This window comes from Betta splendens, chromosome 5 (genome assembly GCF_900634795.4).
Source record: "Betta splendens chromosome 5, fBetSpl5.4, whole genome shotgun sequence".
In the NCBI taxonomy this organism is placed as follows: domain Eukaryota; kingdom Metazoa; phylum Chordata; class Actinopteri; order Anabantiformes; family Osphronemidae; genus Betta; species Betta splendens.
In genome coordinates, this window is record NC_040885.2 from 2,607,436 (window position 1) to 2,630,405 (window position 22,970).

Sequence of the window (22,970 nt, forward strand, 5' to 3'; positions counted from 1 at the left end):
AGCTGGAGAGCAAGAGAAAGTGTCTGAGAGAGAGACAGAGAGGGAGAGAGAGAGAAAGCGAGAGCTGGTGCGAAAGCGGAATTGAGAAGCAAACAAAGTCAAATTCTGTCCGCCCCCCCCAATCTCAGGTCAACTGAATCATTGGGAGTCAGGGAAGATACCGTCATCACCTTCCACAAATAGCTCACAAAACCACATCAGTATGACTTCACTGTGGCAAAGCCAGTAGTTTGAGAACACTTTCCTTCAATGTGCAGGGGACTCAGACTGAAGAGGTAATGAATCTCAGTTAACAAGGCCATTATCGGCGAAGGAACTACATCATCGCAAGGGACTGCATATCCGAGAGGCCCTCACAATTATTTGGCCTTTTATTGTCGCCGTTAACTTTTCCAGGGCTGTATGCTGGTAACAGTTATACCCAAAGAAGCACAAACACAAACGGATGATGTTTGATCTCAAAATGCCCATCATCACAGTCAACAACGAGGCTGTATGAGGGACCCGGGCCCAATTAGCCATCTCTGCTCTCCACTGTCAAGTGTTTTAACAGGCAGCTAGGATGATAATAGTAACCTGCATCTTTTCATCTGTGCTCCAGACTCATCAGTGCAGTAGCACCTCTGCCGAAGCAATGTACTGCATCTTGGGTAATTACTGCTTCCCAATTACCACCCAACTGGTAAATATATATCAAATAAACAAGCAACAACCCGTCAATTAGGAGCACCCTCACTTAATGGGCGGTTCAAAATGATGTCTTAGGTACAGACATATGAATGCTGTGAGAAAACAGCATTCAACTTCAAAGCAAACTTGCATTCGCCAAGAGCACGTTTGAGAAGCCAACAGTTTGTAAAATAAATTAAATACATATGTTTTGACACAACTAATGTGTGCATCTAATTACAGGTGTTTTAATTGCTAACAGACCAAAATGTCCAACATGAGAACTGGGGGAAAAAAATGCAACATTGTCTTTTCTTCACAAACGAGTGAAGAGGGACAGTAACATTGTTGAATTCAAAAGGCAAAGAGAACAGCTGCAGTAACAGTCTGTCAACAAAATTTGCATTGCTGCTCTATCCTCATCTCCATTACTCTCTCCTGTCTCCCTTCAAGCCCACGGAGCTGCCGGCTCAGATCTGAGTACTCTGATGGCTTATCACATAGCGAGCAGCAGGCTAAGCTGGAGTGATGCGCCCAGAAGACATGATCAAAGCACACAACTTTCCACCCAGCAATGATGATGGAAGAGCGGGCCCTGCCATGTTATGTTTCTTATTAGGCTGGGCCTGCCAACTGAAAACACAGCCAAGAAGTCAAGGATGAGGCCCTTAAAGAGCCGTTGCTGCAACCTTATTTTACATTACGCTGCCTACTTCAGTTAACAGGGCTCAAGTAAAACTTGGTGACATTTTCATATTAATATATGTCAGCGTTGCTATTCTCATTCAAATAACACATGTATGATTTAAACTATAGCCATATTGGAAAAGCTTTTATTTTGAAACACCAGACATCCAATTCTGGATGCATCTGAAGATCTAAGAAAGTTGGCTGGTTGGAAGGCTTTTACAGTTTAAAGTTTGACATTTAAGCTTTGATAGATAACATGACCAAGCACCACAGATGCAGAGAAAAGCAAAACTTTAAACATCTTAAATGTAAAGTTGGAATAAAAAGTAAGTTCAAAATATCCCACCATACACTCCCACATCATCGTCATAAAAAACTAAAACTGAAGTTTCTTCCATACTGGTGTTTGTTGCAAACTGCAGCAGCGTATGTCTTTACATGGCTTCATCCAGTGTGAAACAAAGCAAGTGACATCTTGACAAAGAGATCTCAGCTCAGAAACATTCTTTCCAAAATATAAAATGAAAAAACAAACAGTGGAAGTTTAAATAAAGAGAGCAATAACTTACAGTTGTGGTGTAACCAACTCTCCCTAGTGGCTTAGAATCGTTCCCAACGAGGTCAACTTCACTTCATTTCATTTCCATGATGCTCTGGAACAGCAAACAAAACAACATAAGTATCTCAGGTTATGTCAGACCACGTCACCTCAGACTAAAAATTCCACTTTTGTTTTCATATTTGATATTAAAAAAAAAATTTAAAAAAAAAAAAAAAAAAAAAAAAAGATCCTCATCCGTGATCCACCATGAACACCTACAGTCTTGACATACAGTTCACACTGGACAGCTGATAGAAACAGGTGTGGAGGTTTTGCCTGGCAGCTGAACACAGCTTGTAGCATATGGTAGAGCCCCTCGTGTCTGAACCAAAATATTTGTAGCTCACCTGCATCGTTGTTATGCTATCTGATTTTAAATTACTACAAAGAAACAGCCCTAAATGGTGACAACATCTATGAAGACTGTTTAGTGTTACTGTAAAATACTAATTTTCCCAATTCCTACTTTTAAAACATATTCGATTTCAAACAAAAACTCACCACAGAGTATTACGTTTTACTTTTCTAACTTTTTTTTCCCCACAAGAGTCGATCAGCAACACTTTCAGTTACATCTCGCTGGTCATGATATAAATGGAGACTGATGGCTGTGAACAAAAACACATCAAATTTAAAATCAAATACAAGGTAAAAGAGGGTGATATATATAAGTAATCAACGTTGAAAGCCATTATATAGCTAACGCTAAAAGCTTTTTCAGGGCACTATTTCCCCTTTTCGTAGCCTAATGATATTTTAGAGATTGTTGCAAATTGTTAACCAGCCCATCAAGTCTACTTCAGAATTATTATTTTTAATTTACCTGCACTTGAATCTAAAAATCAGCCCATAAATAATTACTTTATTACACCAAGTTGAACCACAATAATATATACACAAGACACTTTCTAAATATTTCTCAATGGCCAATCTGTATCCCAGTGTTTTAGAATGTTCCCGAAACCACCTGACACCAGTCGTAAGTTTGTGTTTTGGCTCAAGCTAATTGATTATAATGGTGTGCTCCCTCTCATTTAATGCAGAGGATGTTGTTCGACAGCATCCCTCACTTTATTACACTCAGGCGACAGGAATTAATGGCTGTCCTGAGCATTTCACAGTCTCCAAAGAGACTAAAATGAAGCATAGAGCTCACCTGAAGCTGTCCACTCTCTGCTGCCTGGTCACGTCACAAGGGCCAGGACACACTAACCCTTTACCCTGAAAATATTGTTCTGCTTCCCTTTGTTACGGCATCCATTCACGTAATAGAGCACTAATGAGCACGCTGCACTCACATTCCTTTTGGCAGTGCTCTTCTCCTTTGTGTTGCATGAATCAAATATACAAAATTCACATTACAAATTCATTTACCAGAAAATTCCCCTTTATTCATGTGTCACGTCTGTGGCTTTGTGCAAAAATGTTTCAAGCAACCGGTCGAGGGTGTCTTGTGTCTGAAATCAAACAGGGGTGAAGCTGGCAAATAAGCCTGAAAGAAACAATACAGCAAAAATATTGAACCTTATTCCCACACTGGCCTGAAATAAGTCTCCTTATCATTCTGTTGCAAACAAGGGTGCACAGTCAGTTTACAGGTCCTCTCCGTATCCAACACAGGGTATTTCAATGTGTGTTCACAAATACTGGGCCGTCAGATGAAAGAGAGGGCGCTCCACTCAAAGACCGGAGTCCTCACACTGAATGCATGAGTGACTGATTACTTTCTTAGCAGTTGAACCTCAGCTCTCTACAAAGAAGGCCCTTAGCCTACGCTTGAAGAGGCCAAACTAGAAACAAGGGCTTTCCAAATAATACAAAATCACAGATTGCCGTGTTAAGGATCTTACATCATTACAATGCATACAGCTGCTCTTCCTCAAATTTCAAGTAGCTTTTTTCTACTTCCCTTGCCTGGCAGTTCAGTTTATTCAAACGTAGTATAAGGCAGAGAAAGTACAGTCATTCTTGTTTCTGAAAGCAGACCCGGGGGACAGTGTTGAGCTGTCAGAATTAGCAGAGGGTTGAATGTCTGCATGTAATAGCCATTTCAAATAGCCGGCCAGAGAAAGTTGCAAAGAAAGTTCATCCTGTGTTTTAAAACCTGGGTTGCGAAGGTCCATTTCTGCATAAGTGAGCACACAAACCCCAGTGCCTGTTCAAATAGTCTGCAGTTCTCTCTCAGGCAGCTCATGACAACAGCCCAGCAGCAGCACTGTTTGATCTCCAATGTTTTCCTTAATCTGGGTTGTCAAGGTTCGCTTGTTGGAGGCTGTTTACTTTACTTCTCCTACAAAAAAGTGTTTTTTTTTCCCCCTCAGACAATGAGTAATCCAAAGACCAAGAAGAAGGGAGCACTACCAGCAATAGTTGTTAAAGCTGCAGTTTCCCTTTTGTTAAATTTTAGATGGTTTTAGTCCTGCTCTTGCCATTACCAGACTAACTGTCTAAAAGATTAGGGCAACATTTCCCTTCTCATATTCATGCACGAGTTCAGTCACCATGTGCAGATATCAATTTTTTTAAGTATTACTTTTGGTGCACATATTCTGTGCATCTGTGACTAAAAAGCTTTAACTGAAAACAAAAGGATTGTTTGTTTGCATTTAATATGCATTACTGTGATTGTCATATTTGCCTAATATGCTAATGAAAATATAAAACTGGTGTAAAATTATTTTGCTACACAAGTTCACTTGATTACAACATTTTCATACACAGTAATTTTGCTGGAAAACATTTCTTTGCACAGCATATGCGAATAACATAACGTCAATAAAGAAAACTATTTACTCCACTTACACACTACACTATTAATAAACTATAATCTAACCAAAATGTAACTTAATTTTTTTTTCATAAAGTGCTCGGAGGTGTCAGCCTATTCAAAAAACAGTAAAGATATCGTTCAACTGTATCCCACAGCAAAGTGTATTTGACTCAGATCAAGTTAAACAATGTTTAGACACTTTTAAATAGTGAAGTGGTGACTTTAAGTTGTTTCCGTTAGAATTTAGACCAATATCGGAGTTAATAAAGCGTAAATGAGGTGTATATCCGCTTTATAAGTCGTGTGTGGAGCCTCAACGCTGAACAGACAAACCACAATAAAACAACAGCGACCAGTCCCCACTGATGATACAGCTCAGTAAAGTAGCCTTTCCTTTCCGCTGAAGCGGTGGAAGACTTCCACAAACTGCACTTTAACGCAGTGCTAATGTTTTACTCCGGTCTTTCGGGGGATAGATGACTGCTAGCACGTGGGGAAAAGCTCCTTCTCTGGTCTCACTCCAAAGAAATCACGGCACGGAAACTTCCCTTACACCGTGTAAAGTTAAAAACTTTGTTCGGCGCCTTTCCTAACTTACCGCTACCCTACGTAAATACGGTAATCGCCAAGCAGCACGTTTCGACCACCTAGCATTGAAGCGAAAATACAGTTTCCCCCCAAAGGTGTATTTCCCCCGGGGGTCTCGTGAGCAGCCTCAAGTAAGTTTCAAATCTAACTTTCCAAATGAAATTAAATAGCGGACACACTCGCAAACGGATACTTCAGTCAACCGCCGCTCGTGGCTTTAGTCGGCGCTAGCAGTCAACCAGCTCGGTACAAATTACAGGTGTTTTATTTGTTTATTTCGCTATTTGTAACAATCTAGAAAACAGCAGCAGGCGAGAAAACAGACAAACTCCGTGTGTGTGCCTTTGAATGCAGCAGCAACGGCAGCAGCAGGTATCTAAACACGCTACAACAAAGCTAACGTTAACGTTACGATAATATTGAAACTTACCAGGATGGAAAAACGCTCTACGGCAGCTAACAGGCGCACGCGGAGGGCACCGATTTGCTGGTATGAGATAACGAACCCGTGCACGCGATATTGTGTACGGAGTACGCGTGTAGACAACACCGTAAACAATATTACTCCGCCGCTCGGTGTTGGTGGCGAGGTGGTAGAGGAGGCGGCGGTGGTGGGGGGACTAACTAACTAAGTTAACTACAAGGAGAAAGAGATAATCTTACCGAGGACGTCGAATAAAAAAAATGTGGACTTTCACGCGCGCTGCCTCCCGGTCTGTCTCGCTGGGAGAGGAACAAGCTCCTTTCTTAATGTTGTTGTTAGATTTTTAACACATCGAAAAGCAAGGAGGAAAAAGGAGGAATCGCGGATTTGGATGTTTTTGTTTGTCCGTGACGTCACATCCACCTGCTGTGTAAACAACCATTGCGTTGCAGATCCTCCATAGAAGCATCATAGTCACAAGTAACAATTCAGTAGCACTTAGTGGTGTCCTTTCTATGGGGAAATGTAATGATATGCATTATAGTTTAGCTCAAAGTGTGACAGGAGAGAGGGGGCTGTCAGAAAAGGCTAAAATGTCTAAGCTGGCTAATTAACAGCTGAAGCAGAATGAAGTGATATTACACGAATTTCTCCTGTCCCCCCTCTACTTTTTTCTTTCTTTTTTTATCTGATGTTCATCGTAACTGTTCCAAAGCCGTGCTGCAAAAAGATGAAATGCTTTGACATAATCATCAAAGATGTTTTAATCTCAGCTGTGAGAAGTCTTAACTATTAACGGCGTATGTAGTTGGTATTATGGTGAAAATGACAGCATATAAAAAAGCAGAGTGCAGCTTTTCACAGTTTGCTGTGGTTGTGTGTTTTCTCACATGTGGCCTATGTCACATTTAGTTTAAATGGAACATACAGGATAAAAAATGGAGGGGAGGGTGGGGCAAAAAGTTTGCTTAATTCCAAACTAAATACCTCCAACATACGGCCACAGTCACTTAAAGTACCTTTAATCTCAAATGTCACTGTCTTGCCTCTGAAGACACAAAGCATCAAGGTTAGTTAAAGCTACAATGATTTGACCTCCAAAGACAATAGTTTAGTATAATTTTTGGTTGCGTTCAAAGTTTGAAGAGCGCATCTTATTTTGCTGTACATAAGCAACAATACATTTATAATGGCTATGTCTTTGAGGAACATTGCTAATGAATCCTCACAGTAACTCTGTTTCTTAGTAGAGAGTGCCACCCTCTGACCATTCCCTGTCATAGGAATCATGTACCACATTTCCTGAATAACCACTCAATATGTTTTACAGTATCTGAGTTCAGGTTAAATTGCTTATTTTATTTTTTTTTTTTCAATAATGATTTAGTCCATGGATTTTTTACCAGACATCCTTACACACCTTAGAACAAACTTGTTGTGTCACACATCAAACTTTTAAATAATAATGCTTGGAAGCCTATTAAATTCCAGGACTGACTGTAATGGTCTACTGAGACAGTTCTTAACTATAAATAAAACATGTGATGTGCTGTCCAGTAAAGATCAGGATCTCTGAGGTGGTGTGCAGCCTCCAAATTAGGATTAGAATGTTCGATTACATGTGACAGATCAATCCGCACAGAAATACAAAATGACTGCATTTCTGTGCTATTTATTATTAAAAGTTTAGAGAAGATTCTCTGTAATCTATGTGAGATTCACAGGATAAAAGTGTAACTGACATGACTCAGCTTTCAGATTTTTTCCATATTTCAACTTCATGTAATTACTGTGAAGTTAAAAGCACTGTCAGGTGCTTTAGCCAGTGCATGGACAAAGGTTGTTGACACACTTCAGGCTTGTGTTACATTGAAGGGTTTGGACTCAACCGGCCAGGCAAATAAAGAATATGGAGTGCAACAAGGACTAAAAGGTCTGGGAAGTCACATGACACCCCACAGTAACGTCTAACAAACATTAGGCCTCTAGTTTTAAGTCCAACACCAAACAGTGATGGTGCTTGTGGCAAAGTTGCAAGGTGGAAATATTTTCAAGAATTTTTAAGAAAATATAGGTTTATAAGTTTGTTGACAACCAAGCAATGCATTTATGAATAAAGATATACATGCACATATATCCCATGAGCCTCTGCGTCTGTTTGACTAAAACACTTTATTATGGTATAACAACACATTTCATGTGATATTCTTTTGCTGTCATTTGCATATTGAACCAATCCTGTAGTAATCTCATGAAAGATTTAGGATTACTGCAGTTTACTCATAAGGTTGTAAACATGGTGTGGTGTAATTAATAAAAAAACCCTATGTATGTAGAGCGCAGCCAATCTAAGTAATGTCAACATGGAATCTTTGAGTTCAGCCAGTCCTCTGCGTTTGAATGTATTATCAGGCTCTGCTGGTGTCACGCTGCTGATGTGAATTAAGTGTCTGACTTGATGGAAGTGTTGTTCGAAATTAATTGAGGATCACTATCAGTTACATAACAGCCACTCCACACATATCCATACACACAACAAAGTAATTATCTTTTTGTTAATTAGGCGATTAAGCAAATGAATAGGAGCTCCTCTTGATCTGGAATGGATGGCCTTTGTGTAGTGTGTTCCCTTTCTACTACTGTAGCATTCAACAGTGAAAGGAAAAGAAGTATGAGTCTGGTGACATAATAGCCAGTAAACCTGTAAATAAAAGACTGGAGCTTTATTGTTTGTTTGTGCAACTATCAGGGCTCAAAGTCAATTCACCAAGCTGTCGGACACTTCTTCATCAACGTGTGATGCTCAAGGTTTGGTGTCTTCTCACTGGTTAAAAGAATTTGCTCAAATTCCTCTGTACTGCTGCTGCTTCTGTGGCTTCATAATTAAAGGGACGTTAGGAAGCGCATTTCAATTGCAGAAAAGTTACATGCAAATACAACGCCAGCCAAAAAACAAGTCTTTCTAAATAGTACTTTGTCCAGCACAGGACCAAGAGTGTAACACACACACTGAATTTAGTAACTCATCCAAATTACACGATCAAACTCATAATGTAAAGAAGTAATACAGCAGCATTTCCATCTCATTTTTATTTACTTCGTACATCACTGCAAAAATTCTCTTCTCTCTCAAAAATCCTCAAAAGAAATATTGCTACCTTATCACTAAGTTATCAACAAGTCCAAAGTTAAACAATAAAAATGGTGTGACCCACAATAACAACAGAAGCATTCAGTCTATTATAGCCTGCACTGCAACAAAGCAAAGTAATGAAGTTGTGTAATTCTAGTGTAACTGTTAGTAAAGTTAAGTAGGTGATAAAAAAATGGCCTAAATTTGTAAAGGAAGCTTCCTTTACAAGGAAATAGGGAAGAAGGAAGAATCCTTTCAGCATGTTTTTCCGTTGTGCTAAAGTTATAGATACAGTCCAGTGAGCAAATTTGATTTATTAGTAAGGGAGACAAGAACAGACAAGTACTGTAAGAAGGACCAAGAGCTGAGCACAAGAACAGACCAGACAGTCTACGCACCAGACGTAGCACACAAGAAATGTATGCTCTTCATGTGTTTGTGATCATTCAAAGAGACTCATTTTAAAATGAACTTTGCCCTTTAAAGCTGTAGGACGACTCCTCAGAAGTTTCTTAGGGCCATATCTGTGCTAGAAGGTGTTGATTCCCTATGGTGGCTTTATAAGCGAGGGACACTGTGATAGTAATAGGTAGTCATGTGCAATATCTAAGTGTTACCCTGATTTAAGTCAAACTTTTATACACGGCTGATGAAAACACACAAAGAGCAGATGGGACATTCAGTTCCTCCTCAAAACGTGGAACAGCTCCAGACACAAAAAACTAAAAATGGCATAAAGGTGCTTTGGCACTAACTCTGTTACATAATACAAATGGAGATAACTAACACACTGCAATGTAGCTACTACCTCTATACCACAAAGAAATGATGTGGTCCATACGGCCTGCAGAGTACAGGACTTTGACAGTGCTCTTCAGTACAGGAGGAAGTCAGAACTAAGACAAACTACCTTAATCTACGCTGAAGATACATTCTCTGAAGAGTTCAGAGCTCAAGGGCCCACGTCAAAATGAAACAAGGCATCGGTCATTAAAAGTTATAAAAATATATATTGATAACATTTGTTGAATGCAAAATAATATCCTAGATTAGGTGGTGGACAAGAGCCTTTATGCCAAGGCAAGTAGAGTTCCGGTTCAAAAATAAAATAATAAGTGCAATACAATCTAATGTCTTGAGCGTCCTCCCTCGAAGGCATGATGCTCCATGTGAGCTGAAAGAGTCAAAGGGAGTCACTGTAAGTATAAACCTTTGCACTTTTAAAGTTTAGACCTTGATCCTAGCAAATAGTTAAAGTCATTAACAATTCACAAATTCGATTATTTAAATTATGTTGCTAGTTGAAACAATTCAGTCATTAATTAACAACACCAATCATTAACAACACCTTTAAGTAAACTTGAAAGTCACCATACTCACATTTATAAAAAACGGCTTTAAAAGATATGTATGGGAGGAGCTCGTAGACCTTCCCCAAGATATTGGCTTCGTTAGCGAGAGTCGCATCTCTATTCCACACCTGTACAACGTCCTCCCGATCACGGACGCTAACACTGACACCAACAACTTCATCATCTGGGGAAAGAATGTTACATGAATAGTCATTTGCTCATCTTCAAAACTCATAAAATGTGATGCATGGGAAGCACCTGACCTGAAGCACAGTAATCTGCAAACTGCTCCCCGATAGTAGCGAGTAACAACTCTTTCCACACTGAAGACTGGAACAAAATAAGGCCACAGCGGCTGATTAACAATTCAGTCAATGGATGCTAATGACACTGGTAGTGGCTCAACACCTACAGTGTGCTCTTTGGGTATTTTCATCTTCCAGACTCCTCCTTTTGCGTTGCTCTCCTCTTCCCTGTACGAACAAAACAACAGCGCCATCAGATTCTCAAACAGAGCGGCTCCAAACGCAGGGGCGACTCAAATGGAATCATAACACACTGACCACAGTGGCCTCCGTTCTCCACGCATTAGGTGATAGCTACACCTCAAAGGCAGCGCTGTGACTGGGGGGATGTTGTTGTATACACTCCAGAACGTCTGCAAACAGAGAGAACAGACACGTATCATCCACCACAGTTCATTAGACTCTTTAAATTCCCTGTAGGTACGAATGTGAGCCTGGATTGTTGTCTGACTCCGCAGGGACCAAGGTGTCCAGACGGCCTCTGGCCCTACAGCTGAGACTGTGTCTATACATCCAGTGCATCAGCTGCTTGTTTTTAACATGTACACGTTGGCTTTTGCGGTATGCTCACGCTCATATTCTTAGCCTGGTAAACCTCCCTGTGTAACCACAGTAACTGTGTACTGGGCTCCAAGCGCTCCCAAAACACAGATGACCTACATTTTAAACTGGACACAAATGCCTCCTGTGTAGAGGCACATAAAAAAATGTGGGAGGAATTTTAGAATCTGAACTTCAGACTACAATGACCTTTTTAATATTTAAATTCTCCCTGTAGCTACCAAGATGCTAGATATTTCAAGAATATGTGTTTTGGTAATGACAGATATTACCAACTGAATCCAAATCAGGCAGTCGCTCACCCAGCAGCTGCTCAACTAAATAGAGATAGATGGATATATGTATATATTGCTGCCATTTCAAATGAAATACCAAACCTAAATACAGTGCTTGAGCATAAACCTAACAGTTCTACAAAGCAAACCTGCCAATATCAGTATGATGAAGACATGCACAAAGGATCAAAGAGTCTGACTTTGACAGTGTTTTATGTCCCATCCTATTCAAACTGAAACCACTGTCCTGTTTCACTTCTGTACTGAAACCTCAATGGCATCAGAAAATATTGATACGATTACTGCTGATAACTAGAAGAAAGTGTTAGTAAAGATGCTAGAAGTCAAAACCGTCAAGTACCTATGACTTTAAAGCATCACTTTAAAAGGCAGCAGGGTACGCTGTGCTCAGGTGGGTTGGTCATACAGAAACATGTGTCACCTTCATAATAAAGTAGCTTTCACCGCTTGCGTCGACTTCAGCCTTAAAGCCTGTAAAGTGTTTACTCTCCTCTGTCCAGTGAACATGTGACTTCTGAGACACTGCATAGAACTAATACAGGCCGCCTGCATTGAGCTGAGGGGATGAAACAACGAGCAGGGGCGCGGTTTGCACTGGTGTGAGTGACAGGAAGGGTAAAATGAAGGTGATGAGGTAAAAGTGATTTCAGGTTGTCTTGGATGAAGATCACTGAACACTGGGTTGGATTTGAACTGATGCTCCCACAGTAAGTGACTGTTCTCTGCTTCTCGACTTGTTTTTTGTTTTGTTGAAGCTCACAGGACACTACAGCTCGTCTACGCATCCATGTGGGAATGAACATGTCTACACACAATAGTCTTGGATGAAGCAGCTCTGACCAACAAAGACTAGCGCTGTGATGATGATTGTAACGTGTTGACACCAAAGCCCACCTGAACGGTTTGCACCGTGTAGATCTTCTTCAGATTGGACTCGCATTCTGCAGCCGTTGTGCCTGGTAATGACCTGAAATAACACAGTAGATGATAAGCTGGCAGCACACAGACACACAAGCCGTTCAGGGATCTTATTACATTTCTATTGGACTCTTTTTTTTACTCTAATGACTGTAATGAATGTAATACTTAGTGATTAATAATTGATTGTACATATCACTCCCCGTGAGTCGAGGCGTTCAGCAAACACCACAGCAGTGTCATCAATACATTGAGACGTATTTCTCAATAAAATAAACAGTCGCTGCACGGCCTCGTATGCTAAGATTAGGACACGCGTTTAGAAGGTCAAGGATCGTGTCCTGTGTTGAAATCAACCACCGCCACGCCACGTTTGACTGGAGGCAAAAGCCGATCATGCATGTTGTGCTGCTTTTTGCAGAGACCGTGTCATAAGCACTGCTAGCAAACAAAGCTCAACTTAAACAGCACGACTACGCGAACACGTCCGCTACGCGTCCAACGCGAGCACGACATACGGTTGCGTTTTGTTTTTCTTGGGGGGGAGAGGGGGGGGGGTCAATGTAAACACAACAGGTCGAGGTAAACACAAACACTGGCCGCTCCGTCTGCCGCTGGAGGCCCCGCGTGCAGCGGTGGCCCTCGGCCCCTCTCCGCCGGGTTTCCTTCCTCCTTTCGCGGCTCGGAGCCCGGACGCGGAGCCGCGGAGCCCCGCGAGCTTACCTGTCCAGCCAGAAGGTCCAAGGTGAGTGCAAAGGCAGCGCTGTCGTGTCGTCGTCGCGGTGTTTCTTTGTGATGTTTTCCAACTCTTGCTCGTCGATGTCAATGTCGTCGTCAGAGGGAACTTTCTGCTCGCTCAGGGCGCCCCGGTCCGTCTGCGCGTCCGCCCGACCTCCAGGAACCGCCATTTCAGGAGGCGCAACGCTAAACCTTCGCACAGCGGGTCTCCCTAAAAATAACAACCGGTTGGGCTTTATCCCCAGACGCACGGACACACACACTACCGCTTTCCGCCTACAGGCTGCTGACGTCCGTGCGTCACTGAGCTGATACGTCACAGCTGGCCCATCCCAAAGATCGAAAAAGAGGCGATGCTTACTCCACGAGAATTTCGGCCAGCAGAAACACTATGACTTTACAACTGTACAATATGTAAAAAAATGTCCAAATACATTTAGCTTTGAAAGTTTGGCGTATATATCTCAATGCATAAATGTATTGTTTACAACCGAAAATGTTTTAATTATGTTTTTATTAATCCAAAACATACCATTAGTGTATAGAGTCATGTTTATATATGCATGTATTTGCAATAATAGCCATTTATTACACTTTATTAGAGAACTATCTAGAACTAAACATTTATTTCTAACCATTATAGAAGATTAAGCCTGGCCTGTTTCCACTGAGGTAGCTGAATTACTTCCTATCATTATCAACAGCAACTAGGATATTCTGTTTTACAATAAAGCAGGAACAACTCTGCTAAAGTTGTAGGGTGAGTTTCGACAAATGTTTGAAAAATACAATTTTAGCAAGATGGCAAGAGGAGAGTTTAATAGTAACTTACCTTTGTTGCCAGGTTGCATTTGGATATCACTCACTCATAAAGTCTATTGTCAAGAGACTGATCCTCTTTACGCAGACTAGGTATTCAGATTTTTAAGGTAAGTGAGACATCATCCTATTGTGCTATCTTTAGTCTCCAGCCCATTTTGCCCGTTTTAGGGCACTTTAGTGCTTTACAAGTCCCACTTACTGGTAAAGATCCCCCCGGAGAAGTCTGGCTAGGTCTGTGTGACTTTATAAAGTCTAGTGTGGCAATATGCAGATAAAATTCAAAGAGAGACAATGTCCAGTTATACAGTCATTAGTGGCATTATTAATTGTAATTTACTGCACCTGTGCAGTATCATGCAACCCAATACAGCAACTCTGTCATAAAGCCTCTTACAACATTTAAAATTTTCTGTATGAAAATATTTTTATATAATATTAATATTTTTTTTGTTGTATGTTTTTGAACCTCTCTTTTTGATTAGGCTTGGTACTTAATGGGATCAGGCCCTATGTAGGCCTCATATGAAAGATAATCCTCGCATCGGTGTGTTTACATTGGTCGGGAGGATCTTTGGAGGCTCGGGTCCCTGATGTCTTCTCCTCGTGATGCCACTGAGCCGGCTGCAGGGGGTGCTGGTGAATCGCTACAGGTGCGGCCCTGCCACATGAGAGTAAGTCCTCTATGTGCGATAACATAAGTCAATGTCACAAGTCACAAGTCACAAATTTGGATTATTTGATCTAAAAGTAGGACAGACTTGTGTTTAGGGCCACATTTAGAGACAACTTCAAAGAGACAATACAAAAAAAGTTCTTGTGATTTCTGTTTAAAATGTAGAATCCAAACACACAAATCAAACATACAGTCACAAAAGGAATCTTCAATTTATTAAAATAATTTGCAAGTACGTAGAGTGCACAATAGGAATCGTGTTAGTGGAAATGTATTATTGATGCTCTTGTTGATGTTTTTGTTGTTGTTGCGCTCTAATTGTATTCTGGACTCCACACCAGACATTTTGAAGTGATACCGGGCATCGCTGTCAATCTGTCAACTCTTGCATCTCATCAGTACGTGGAGACATCCTTTCCATACGCTGCAATAGTCACGGATTCCTGCAGTTGGGATTCCTGACTGATCCCAGGCCTGTTCACTGCGTGCGAGCGGACGTGAGTCGCATATGCTTTGACGCCGCTGATCCACGAACGGGCGCTGCCTCCTCCGTCCAGCGTTCACAAACCTGTTTGCTCTTCGAGGCGTTTCAAGTATTCATAGGATCACGGCTGACTGGCGTTTTACTGTGTTTACCGTGTTTGACGAGGCCGCAGACGCGTAATTGCGCAACGCGTGTGCGCAACGCTATCTGCGTCTCTTGCTCCTCATGACGACCGGGAGACCTCCGCCATCGGTGGAAATTGAGAGGTGTTTTCTGAAGCGCTTATCTGGGGTACGGATGCCTCCGGAGATGGCGTATGAAGCCGAACCCGGCTGCGTGCGCTCAGCGGGGGACGAAACGACGACCAGGGCTGCTGATTGCACCGGGAGCTGGTGAGATGAAGGATAAAAAGAAAAAGAAGAAATACTAGCTACGTGCGTTCGCCTTGCTCTGGAGGAAGATCGCTGCACACTGGGATGGATGCGAACCGATCGTTTTTTTCCTGACTGGCTTTTGCGTCGACGCGGCGACGGGTCGTGATTTTCGTCTCCCTCCGACCCCGCGGGACTCTAGCGCTCGCCGATGAATTGATGTGGGAACACGCGCCGCCGCGGCTGCACAGATGGCGAACACAAGCGAGTTTGCGGAGAGCAACCCGTCGCTCCAGAACTACGCGTCCGCGGCCTCTGCGGTCAAGCTGGCCTCCCTGGGTCTCATCACGGGCGTCAGTCTGCTGGGCAACGCGTCGCTGTCGCTGCTGCTGCTGAAGGACAGCTCGCTGCACAAGGCGCCCTACTATTTCCTGCTGGATCTGTGCGTGGCGGACGCGGTCCGCGCCGCCGTGTGTTTCCCCTTCGTGATGGCATCGATCGGCGGCGGCTCCGCGTGGCCCTACAGCGCGCTCAGCTGCAAGCTCGTCGCCTTCATGTCGGTGCTCTTCTGCTTCCACGCCGCCTTCCTGCTCTTCTGCGTCAGCGTCACCCGCTACATGGCGATCGCCCACCACAGGTTCTACTCCAAGCGGATGAACCTGTGTACGTGCGTGTCGGTGATCTGCATGGTGTGGACCCTCTCCGTGGCCATGGCGTTCCCACCGGTGTTCGACGTGGGCACCTACACGTTCATTCGCGAGGAGGAGCAGTGCATCTTCGAGCACCGCTACGTGAAGGCGAACGACACGCTGGGCTTCATGCTGATGCTGGTGGTCATTGTGGGGACGACCCATGTGGTGTACGTCAAGATGCTCTGCTTCGTCTACGACCACCGTAAAATGAAGCCGGCGCAGCTGGTGCCAGCCATCAGCCAGAACTGGACCTTCCACGGCCCCGGAGCCACCGGGCAGGCCGCCGCCAACTGGATCGCCGGCTTCGGGCGCGGACCGACCCCGCCGACGCTGGTCGGCATCAGGCAAGCTTCCCACCCTGGCAACAGGAGGCTCCTGGTGCTGGACGAGTTTAAGATGGAGAAGCGGATCGGGAAGATGTACTACATGATCACGCTCACCTTCCTCATCCTGTGGGCTCCGTACATCAGCGCCTGCTACTTGCGGATATTCGTGCGGGGCGCGCCGGTCCCGCAGCTGTACCTGACCGCCGCCGTGTGGATGAGCTTCGCCCAGGCGGGAGCGAACCCCATCATCAGCTTCTTGTTCAACAAGGAGCTGCGGATGCGGCTCCGAGCGTGTTTCCCCTGCTGCTCGGGAACGCAGACACCGACGGAGCCATACTGTGTCATCTGAACCACACTGGTTCCAAATACTGCCAAAGACACGCAACACTTTGTGTAGAATGTACACAGACTGGTCCCTGGTATGTGTTTTTACATGCAGGCAGGGCTTCGCTTCACATTATCCACATATTTATTTGTGGTAGACTTTAACAAATACTTGATTTGATAACAAACCTCATTGTGGCGATGGGAACTCCGAATTCTTATGATAAATAAAGTGATACGGAAGCATGTGATACTTTAATCAGAGTATTGGAGTCGGTCACCAACGGTGCATCTCGGTTAAGTTCTCAACTCCATTTCAAATATAGCGTAGAGTCAGATGTCCTCTTGTACATTAATGTCAATGGGGCCATTTGTTTCACTGACCACAGTTTATGACACATCATACTCCATCACTAATCATCTGGACACAAAAAATATGACACAGATCTCAGTATATTTTTAATATAGGATATTACCACAAATGTAAATACTGTAAAACCCTCATTCCCTCTTTCCTTCTACATTCTTTGAACCAGATACGTTGTATATTTCATGATCTACTCGCTTTCCTGTGTTGATCGAGGCGGTTCGGTCCTTGGTTGATGTGTGGATGTGTGCAGCCGGATGGGTTCATGTGTCATTCCTGCAGGCTTTACATCACAAATGTCATTGTTTTTCTACAGACGTGGACATTTGGACTCTGAAAACGTTAAAGGTGCTCTGGAACAGATGTTTGCATTGTTTGTATTTCCTAGCGAATAAATAAGAAATGGATGATAAGTTGTTTTGGACTCTATCATCTGTTTTTGATAAGTTTTATTTCCTGTATTTGATTGAGCTGGAATGCGTTCGAAAGCATCTGTGGATCGATTTTGAATCCACCATCACGTGTGTTTTTTTGTGCAGTTGATGCTTGTTGGCAGCTCAGTGCACGTCACGTTCTCAGGTCAGTGTTCGTAAGCTTTCCTACAGACTCACAGGCCTCTGGGAACCATTGAGGGCTTGTTGCTTTCAGCTGCGGGAGCATTTAGACAGAGAGGCTGATAATCCATCCTCCTGCCATCCTAGCACCTTTATCATAAATGTCCTCTTGTCCAGTTCTTTGCTCAGATGTCAAATGAAGCCGCCCCCAGACTTAAAATTACTGCAAACAACAGTAAATATGTTTTTATGGAAACATTATTGTGAGATTATCTATTATTGTAATAAGAGGTGAAAATGTTAACAGACATCATTTTTTTACTTCCCTTGAAGGAAGGTTTTCTCTTGTAGTGACTAGAGCCTTATTCAGTTCTTGATGGTTATTTTTGGAAACTGTTTTTTCCTTTTATTTACCATTAGTTAAAAATTACTGTTTTAAAGAATGCAGAAGTGACGACAAATAACAACTAATGTCATCTGTCTCATCCTGATGATCTGTTCCAGATGTTCTCGCACACCTTTTGTCTGAAGGAACTTTGAGATTTAAAACACTATCAAACCTTTTTTTCGAGACGTCTATTTTAGGATCCTTGAATAAATCAAGCTGTTTGGAATAAGATGAAATAAGTCTATGAAGGACTGAGTCTACAGCAAACATGACACTGACTCTATCAAAGGTCTCTGTCAGGCGTTAAAAACACGTCTGTGGTCTCCAGGACTGAAACCAGTAAGTTCATAACACTCTGAAGATGGTAATAATAGAAATGTAACATAAAACCTGATCCGATCAAAGATAACGAGACATACATGTGTCAAAACCAGTTTGCCTCTTAATCTCTAAAGCCAGGATTTGTTTGTCCCTTTATGTGGATTAGATGTAGAAACCTACTGGTAGTGAAGTCATGTTTTAGGTGATATCTTTTTACCTGTAGCTTCCTCAGCCCCAGGGTTAATTCACCTTAACGGGGCTTGGCTGTTGCTGAAAGTATGTCGAATGTCATTCAGTCCATTTTATGGCTGGTTTTACATGTTAAATAATATTACAGGCATAATGACCCATGTTACAGGTCAGGTCACCTCATATGTAAGGATCTGAAAAGGACTGCTTCTTAGCAGATGATCGACCCAGTGTTATTGATGTACATTGGAAACATTTGGGGTTAATGTAAAAAAAGATCAAAGAGGAGACTAATTGTTAAAAAGAGACATCAACATGAGGAACAGACAACAGCAAGCCTGAGTCTGAGGAAAGGTGCCGAGGACACAATGGAGCAAGTGAAATAACGGATCAGGAAACAGCCCCAACAACTGGTCCTATTGCAAAGATGCTTTGAAAAGAAACAATAGATTAATAAAACTACAGTGAATTAATTAAACAGTTGAAATAAAAAAATAATAGGTGCCTGGTGTCTTAAAACATGAAACGTGGCGTGAGCGCTGAACTGCAGTCAGGAACAGACGCTGAAGCACTAGTGGCCTAGTTCCTGTTTCTTTTTCTTGAAACAGTTGAGACTGATGGTTTGTAGTCATCCAGCAGTTGTTGAACAGTGAAGGCCGTTGTTTTTGCCACCTTTAATCAAACCTCCTCAAACCCCAGTCCCTCCATCCTCAGGCCAGCAGCAGACTATTGATCCAGCTAATCGCCGCTTCAGTCACTGACACGCGCCTCCATCACACAGACGCCGTCTCTGGGTGAACGCTCTGAACGCTGCTTTAGTGAACGCCGGTCCATCACATCCGGCAGCGCACGCGACTCCGCGTGCCCGCGTGCGTCCGTAACCATAAGCGTCACGGCAGCTCCTGGCAGCCGGCGGCTCACACGTCCCACCGCGCGCTCGCCGCGGCTGCAAAACCCCCGCCTGCACGTGATGCCGGGCCGGGTATTTTCGGGTGGTGGTTTTGTCTTCAGGCTCCTCTCTGACTCGCTTTGCTGGGCTTTGGCTCTGGGCTCAACCTTTTCGGCATCGCGGCGAAGCAGCACTGACCTCTGCCCACCGCTCCTGGTTTCCTACAGGCTGTTTCAGCTGATACGTTCGCTGTGAGGATGAGCTGTTACCACGTGCCAGACCGTTGGCATCAAAAGTACAATTAGAAACACGTGTAATTGTGTCATCGTTGTTAGAATGAAAACATGGACTGTACTAGATTCAAACCCAAAGTGAGGTGACATCGGTTAAATTAGCTGGTAAATAATTTAATTATAAAACCTATTAATCAACTTTCTGGTCTGTTGTAATTATTAGCTTAAATTGTCACTTTATAACAATACTATTTTCTACTACTGTTAGTAAATAAAGGTTTGAGTCCATCATCATCAGACCTTTTCTCCTCCTGGGTGCTGCGGGATCAAGGAGGTCTCTCTTTAAGCCCACACTCTTAACATTCTTATGCTCGTAGTTATAATAAAGCAATAATAATGAATTGGACGGATGAGGCTCAAAAACAACAGAAGTTCACACTGTTTTGTTCTGGAGCATTTTGCATTTGTTTACATTACAAATCATCAAAGAACAACATCTTGTGTTATTTATTAACTGCTCCGTTAATTATTGATGAATTGATTTATTGTCTCAGCAATAATCAAGATATTGGATGATGATTTGTCATATGTTGTTACACTAAATGGTAAATTACGTACATGATAATGAAACAGAACAAACTCTGACTGATTTTGCGTTTTTGTTCCTTTATCTACTCTTGTTTTCACACTTCCATTATCTGGGGCATTGCCTCTTCACACATGGTGCCATTCAGGATTTCAGGCTGTCTGAATGCTCTCCTGTCTGGAATCACAGGAAAACCAATATCATTACTTAAACATGAGACCGATGTGAGTCACTGCTTTGTACATTAGAGAAATCTAATTAGAGTTGTGGAGCTTCACGAGCGCCGTGACTCAGATCTGGACAGTGGTTCATTTGGTGGCTGTCTTTCAGCTTTGCAGGCGTCATACAGACCTGCAGCACAACACATCTCGCTTCACCGTTTAACACCAGTCAACCTGTTTGTCTTTTTGTGCTTGTGGTTAGAGGATAAATCAAACAGGGAGAAACACTCTCTGCGCTTTGGTTATTTGGCTACGTCTCACTCAGCATGTACAGTATTAGAGCCAACGTGTATTTCTCTTCATGTTACCCTAGAGGGCAGCTGAACGCTCCCGTGACAAAGAACCCAGTGGTTATTGATAACACTGTGTACATATTACCATATCACTGAACAGAACTGCAAGAAAAAATGCCTGTGCTCCGATTTTAAAACAAAATAACTATTTTAATGGTGATATCTGAAATAGACACATCATACATACATGATGGTTTGTAAATAAATATTAAATATGCAAAATTAAATAAAATAAATATTCAGTTCAGTCAAGTAGCTACATTATGCATGTTTAGCTAGAGATCACAGTATATGATGCTGGTTTAAAAATATCTGCAACACACTGTTTTTTAAAATCCAAACAAACTGGATTTTCCTCTAAATATACATAGTGTAGCTTCACATACATTGAGCTGTGACGTTATCGTGAATATATTCCACCATTTAAAATAAATTAGGAAAGAGGGAACGGGCTTCGAAGGCAGATAGAATAGTTACAGTGCAGGTAGCAAACAGTGTAACTGCTGAGCGGCTCAGAGGTAGTAGTCCGGGTTCTTGAGCGGCGAGAGGCATTTGGATTTGCCCTCCTCGGTGGTGATGCAGGCCAGGTGGGGCAGACAGGGGCAGGTGTGGTGAAGTCGCTTCCCCAGGAACGGGACCTGGAGACAGAAGGACGGCGTCTGTGTGAGATTTCATTTTCAGCGGGCAGAGATGAGTGAAAAGCAAAGAACGACGCACTCCTCTCGGGGGTCAAAGGTCACGGGGACGAACGCACCCTCGTGGAGATGATGCAGCTCTCACCTTGTGACTCAAGGGGTGACATTCTTCTCCTTCCTGTCCCATGGGCGTGCACATACGCAGACTGCGGATCCACAGGCTCACGGCACAACACATGGATCCTCCGCACTGAGAGTCCCTCTCACACGCCTACACACACACACACAGATTTACACACTTAGCAAAAGATCTTTCAGTTACTAACAATAACATGTAAGTCTCACACAACCACTGCTGTAGTTGTGGAGTTTTTTCCAGTGGAGCGATGGAATCACGTAAATACAGCGTTTTGATGATGGCTACGTGAACGGAGGAGCTTTCAGCGAGGTGTGACGTGATGGGGGCGATTTAATATTTCTACTTTTGAGTGACAGCTGCCACTTCAGATGACAGGAGCAAAGCGCATTCCGGAGGAACGCCAGTGATTCCATGTGACAGACGTGGACAGAAATCACTTCGCTTCAGAATGGAGGCAAATCACATCAGCGACGTGGGGCGAGGAAGCTGTTAATGGTCATATCACAATCATAAACATGGAGGTTTATGCATCTACACATATTTGTCCTGCTGTGTCAAAATATACTGGAGTTCAATCAAATGCCTTCAGTTGATGAAAGGTATTATATCGTCACAGTAAATCAACAAAGCAATAAATCTGTCACTTGTGCTGCTGTTTGCCTGCAGACGACAGCCTTCCACCGTCCCCATGAGCATCCACCTGTTTTCCACCTACCCCGGTGATGACTGCTGACGATCCCTGGGACACCAACAGGAGGCAGAACAGTAGCAGGTAGCTGGGCTGCATGATGAGGACGGGTTCCTGTGGTCGCCGGTGGTCAGAGAGTGGAAATGCAGCCGCTGAGGGTCTTCGGTGCGTGTGCGTACGAGTCGACCGCAGAAGGAGAGTGGCCTCCGAACTCATGTGCTGAGGACTGAGGGCGGTTTATAAACCCAGCCCGCCATTCAGAAAACCCTGTGAGTCACTCACGCCAGCATCTCCTCACAGAAGCTCCAAAAAAAAAAAAAATAACAGGACAAAGGTAAACTTTAACTTGTCCGTCTCTCCTCCTTCCATTCGTCTGACAAGGCTCTTTTGCCTCCACACTTACTTCATCATTGTTTTCATACCAAACACAAAGCTGATTTCACACTCAGATACGCTACAGCTCGTCAGGATCCGTGTGCCGTGGAATAACTGTACTGTCTTGTTTTTCCCCCCCGTGTCTCCCACTCGCTTCGCCTTTTCACACACCAAGGCAACGCTTCTGAATATGTCCTTTCACCGTATTCACTGCAAAAGCGCCTTTAATTTACTCCTTTTGTCGGATGTGAATTTCTGAGGCCACAGCTTTGGTGAAAATGGATCCTTAATATGTCACACACTGTGATTTATGTTGTAATGTGTGCTTACAACCCTGGACGTGGTTTTCTCTCCA

At 43.0% G+C, this 22,970-nt stretch overlaps 4 protein-coding genes and 1 long non-coding RNA gene across 23 annotated transcripts in view; 2 read left to right on the plus strand and 3 right to left on the minus strand.

The window, feature by feature from the left end:
• foxp1b (forkhead box P1b) overlaps nt 1-6,488 on the minus strand; it is a 128,953-nt gene extending 122,465 nt beyond the window's left edge. For 7 of the 18 annotated variants that reach the window (XM_055508695.1, XM_055508702.1, XM_055508701.1 and 4 more), the window contains exons 1-2: nt 5,749-5,933; nt 1,929-2,012 (exon numbers count right to left, since the gene is read on the minus strand). The gene's annotated coding sequence lies outside the window, so the exon portion shown is untranslated. Of the gene's footprint in view, nt 1-1,928; nt 2,013-2,461; nt 2,569-5,748; nt 5,935-5,981 lie in introns of those variants that run through there. The other 11 variants (XM_055508697.1, XM_055508690.1, XM_055508692.1 and 8 more) reach the window with 7 other exon arrangements.
• Nucleotides 6,489-8,817: 2,329 nt separating this feature from the next.
• On the minus strand, nt 8,818-13,342 carry eif4e3 (eukaryotic translation initiation factor 4E family member 3). Its single transcript, XM_029151737.2, has 7 exons — nt 13,031-13,342; nt 12,284-12,356; nt 10,791-10,885; nt 10,640-10,700; nt 10,491-10,557; nt 10,256-10,411; nt 8,818-10,049 (listed from the first exon to the last, which is right to left on the minus strand). The coding sequence occupies exons 1-7, from the start codon at nt 13,213-13,215 to the stop codon at nt 10,003-10,005; spliced, it is 684 nt and encodes a 227-aa protein (XP_029007570.1). The 5' UTR covers nt 13,216-13,342; the 3' UTR covers nt 8,818-10,002.
• A 55-nt stretch (nt 13,343-13,397) lies between these two features.
• Nucleotides 13,398-22,564, plus strand: LOC129604075 (uncharacterized). The gene is made up of 4 exons (XR_008694649.1): nt 13,398-13,805; nt 13,890-13,974; nt 14,350-14,538; nt 22,219-22,564. It is a non-coding gene; the product is annotated as an uncharacterized LOC129604075 (long non-coding RNA).
• Nucleotides 14,713-17,914, plus strand: gpr27 (G protein-coupled receptor 27). The gene has a single exon (XM_029151736.3). It carries the CDS (start codon nt 15,647-15,649, stop codon nt 16,760-16,762), a length of 1,116 nt encoding a protein of 371 aa, XP_029007569.1. The 5' UTR covers nt 14,713-15,646; the 3' UTR covers nt 16,763-17,914.
• Nucleotides 20,139-22,456, minus strand: prok2 (prokineticin 2). Of its 2 annotated transcripts, XM_029152248.3 has the most exons (4): nt 22,268-22,456; nt 21,559-21,684; nt 21,256-21,416; nt 20,139-20,441 (listed from the first exon to the last, which is right to left on the minus strand). In XM_029152248.3, the coding sequence occupies exons 1-3, from the start codon at nt 22,454-22,456 to the stop codon at nt 21,291-21,293; spliced, it is 441 nt and encodes a 146-aa protein (XP_029008081.1). In that variant the 3' UTR covers nt 20,139-20,441; nt 21,256-21,290. The 2 variants fall into 2 exon arrangements, with proteins under 2 accessions (XP_029008081.1, XP_029008080.1); XM_029152247.3 differs by lacking the exon at nt 20,139-20,441 and having other exon boundaries at nt 20,448-21,416.
• Nucleotides 22,565-22,970: the final 406 nt, after the last annotated feature.

Bases quoted from the DNA above. Each gene is read 5' to 3' on its own strand.
- eif4e3 (XM_029151737.2), bottom strand. From the start codon at position 13,215: ATGGCGGTTCCTGGAGGTCGGGCGGACGCGCAGACGGACCGGGGCGCC. The intron at 10,886-12,283 runs GTGGGCTTTGGT...CTCTGTTTGCAG, and splicing joins ACACGGTGCAAACCGTTCAG to ACGTTCTGGAGTGTATACAA. The intron at 10,412-10,490 runs GTCAGGTGCTTC...TTCTTTCCCCAG, and splicing joins TGCAGATTACTGTGCTTCAG to ATGATGAAGTTGTTGGTGTC.
- gpr27 (XM_029151736.3), top strand. From the start codon at position 15,647: ATGGCGAACACAAGCGAGTTTGCGGAGAGCAACCCGTCGCTCCAGAAC.
- prok2 (XM_029152248.3), bottom strand. From the start codon at position 22,456: ATGAGTTCGGAGGCCACTCTCCTTCTGCGGTCGACTCGTACGCACACG. The intron at 21,685-22,267 runs GTAGGTGGAAAA...GTGTGTGTGTAG, and splicing joins CGTCAGCAGTCATCACCGGG to GCGTGTGAGAGGGACTCTCA. The intron at 21,417-21,558 runs GTGAGAGCTGCA...TTCTGTCTCCAG, and splicing joins GTCACCCCTTGAGTCACAAG to GTCCCGTTCCTGGGGAAGCG.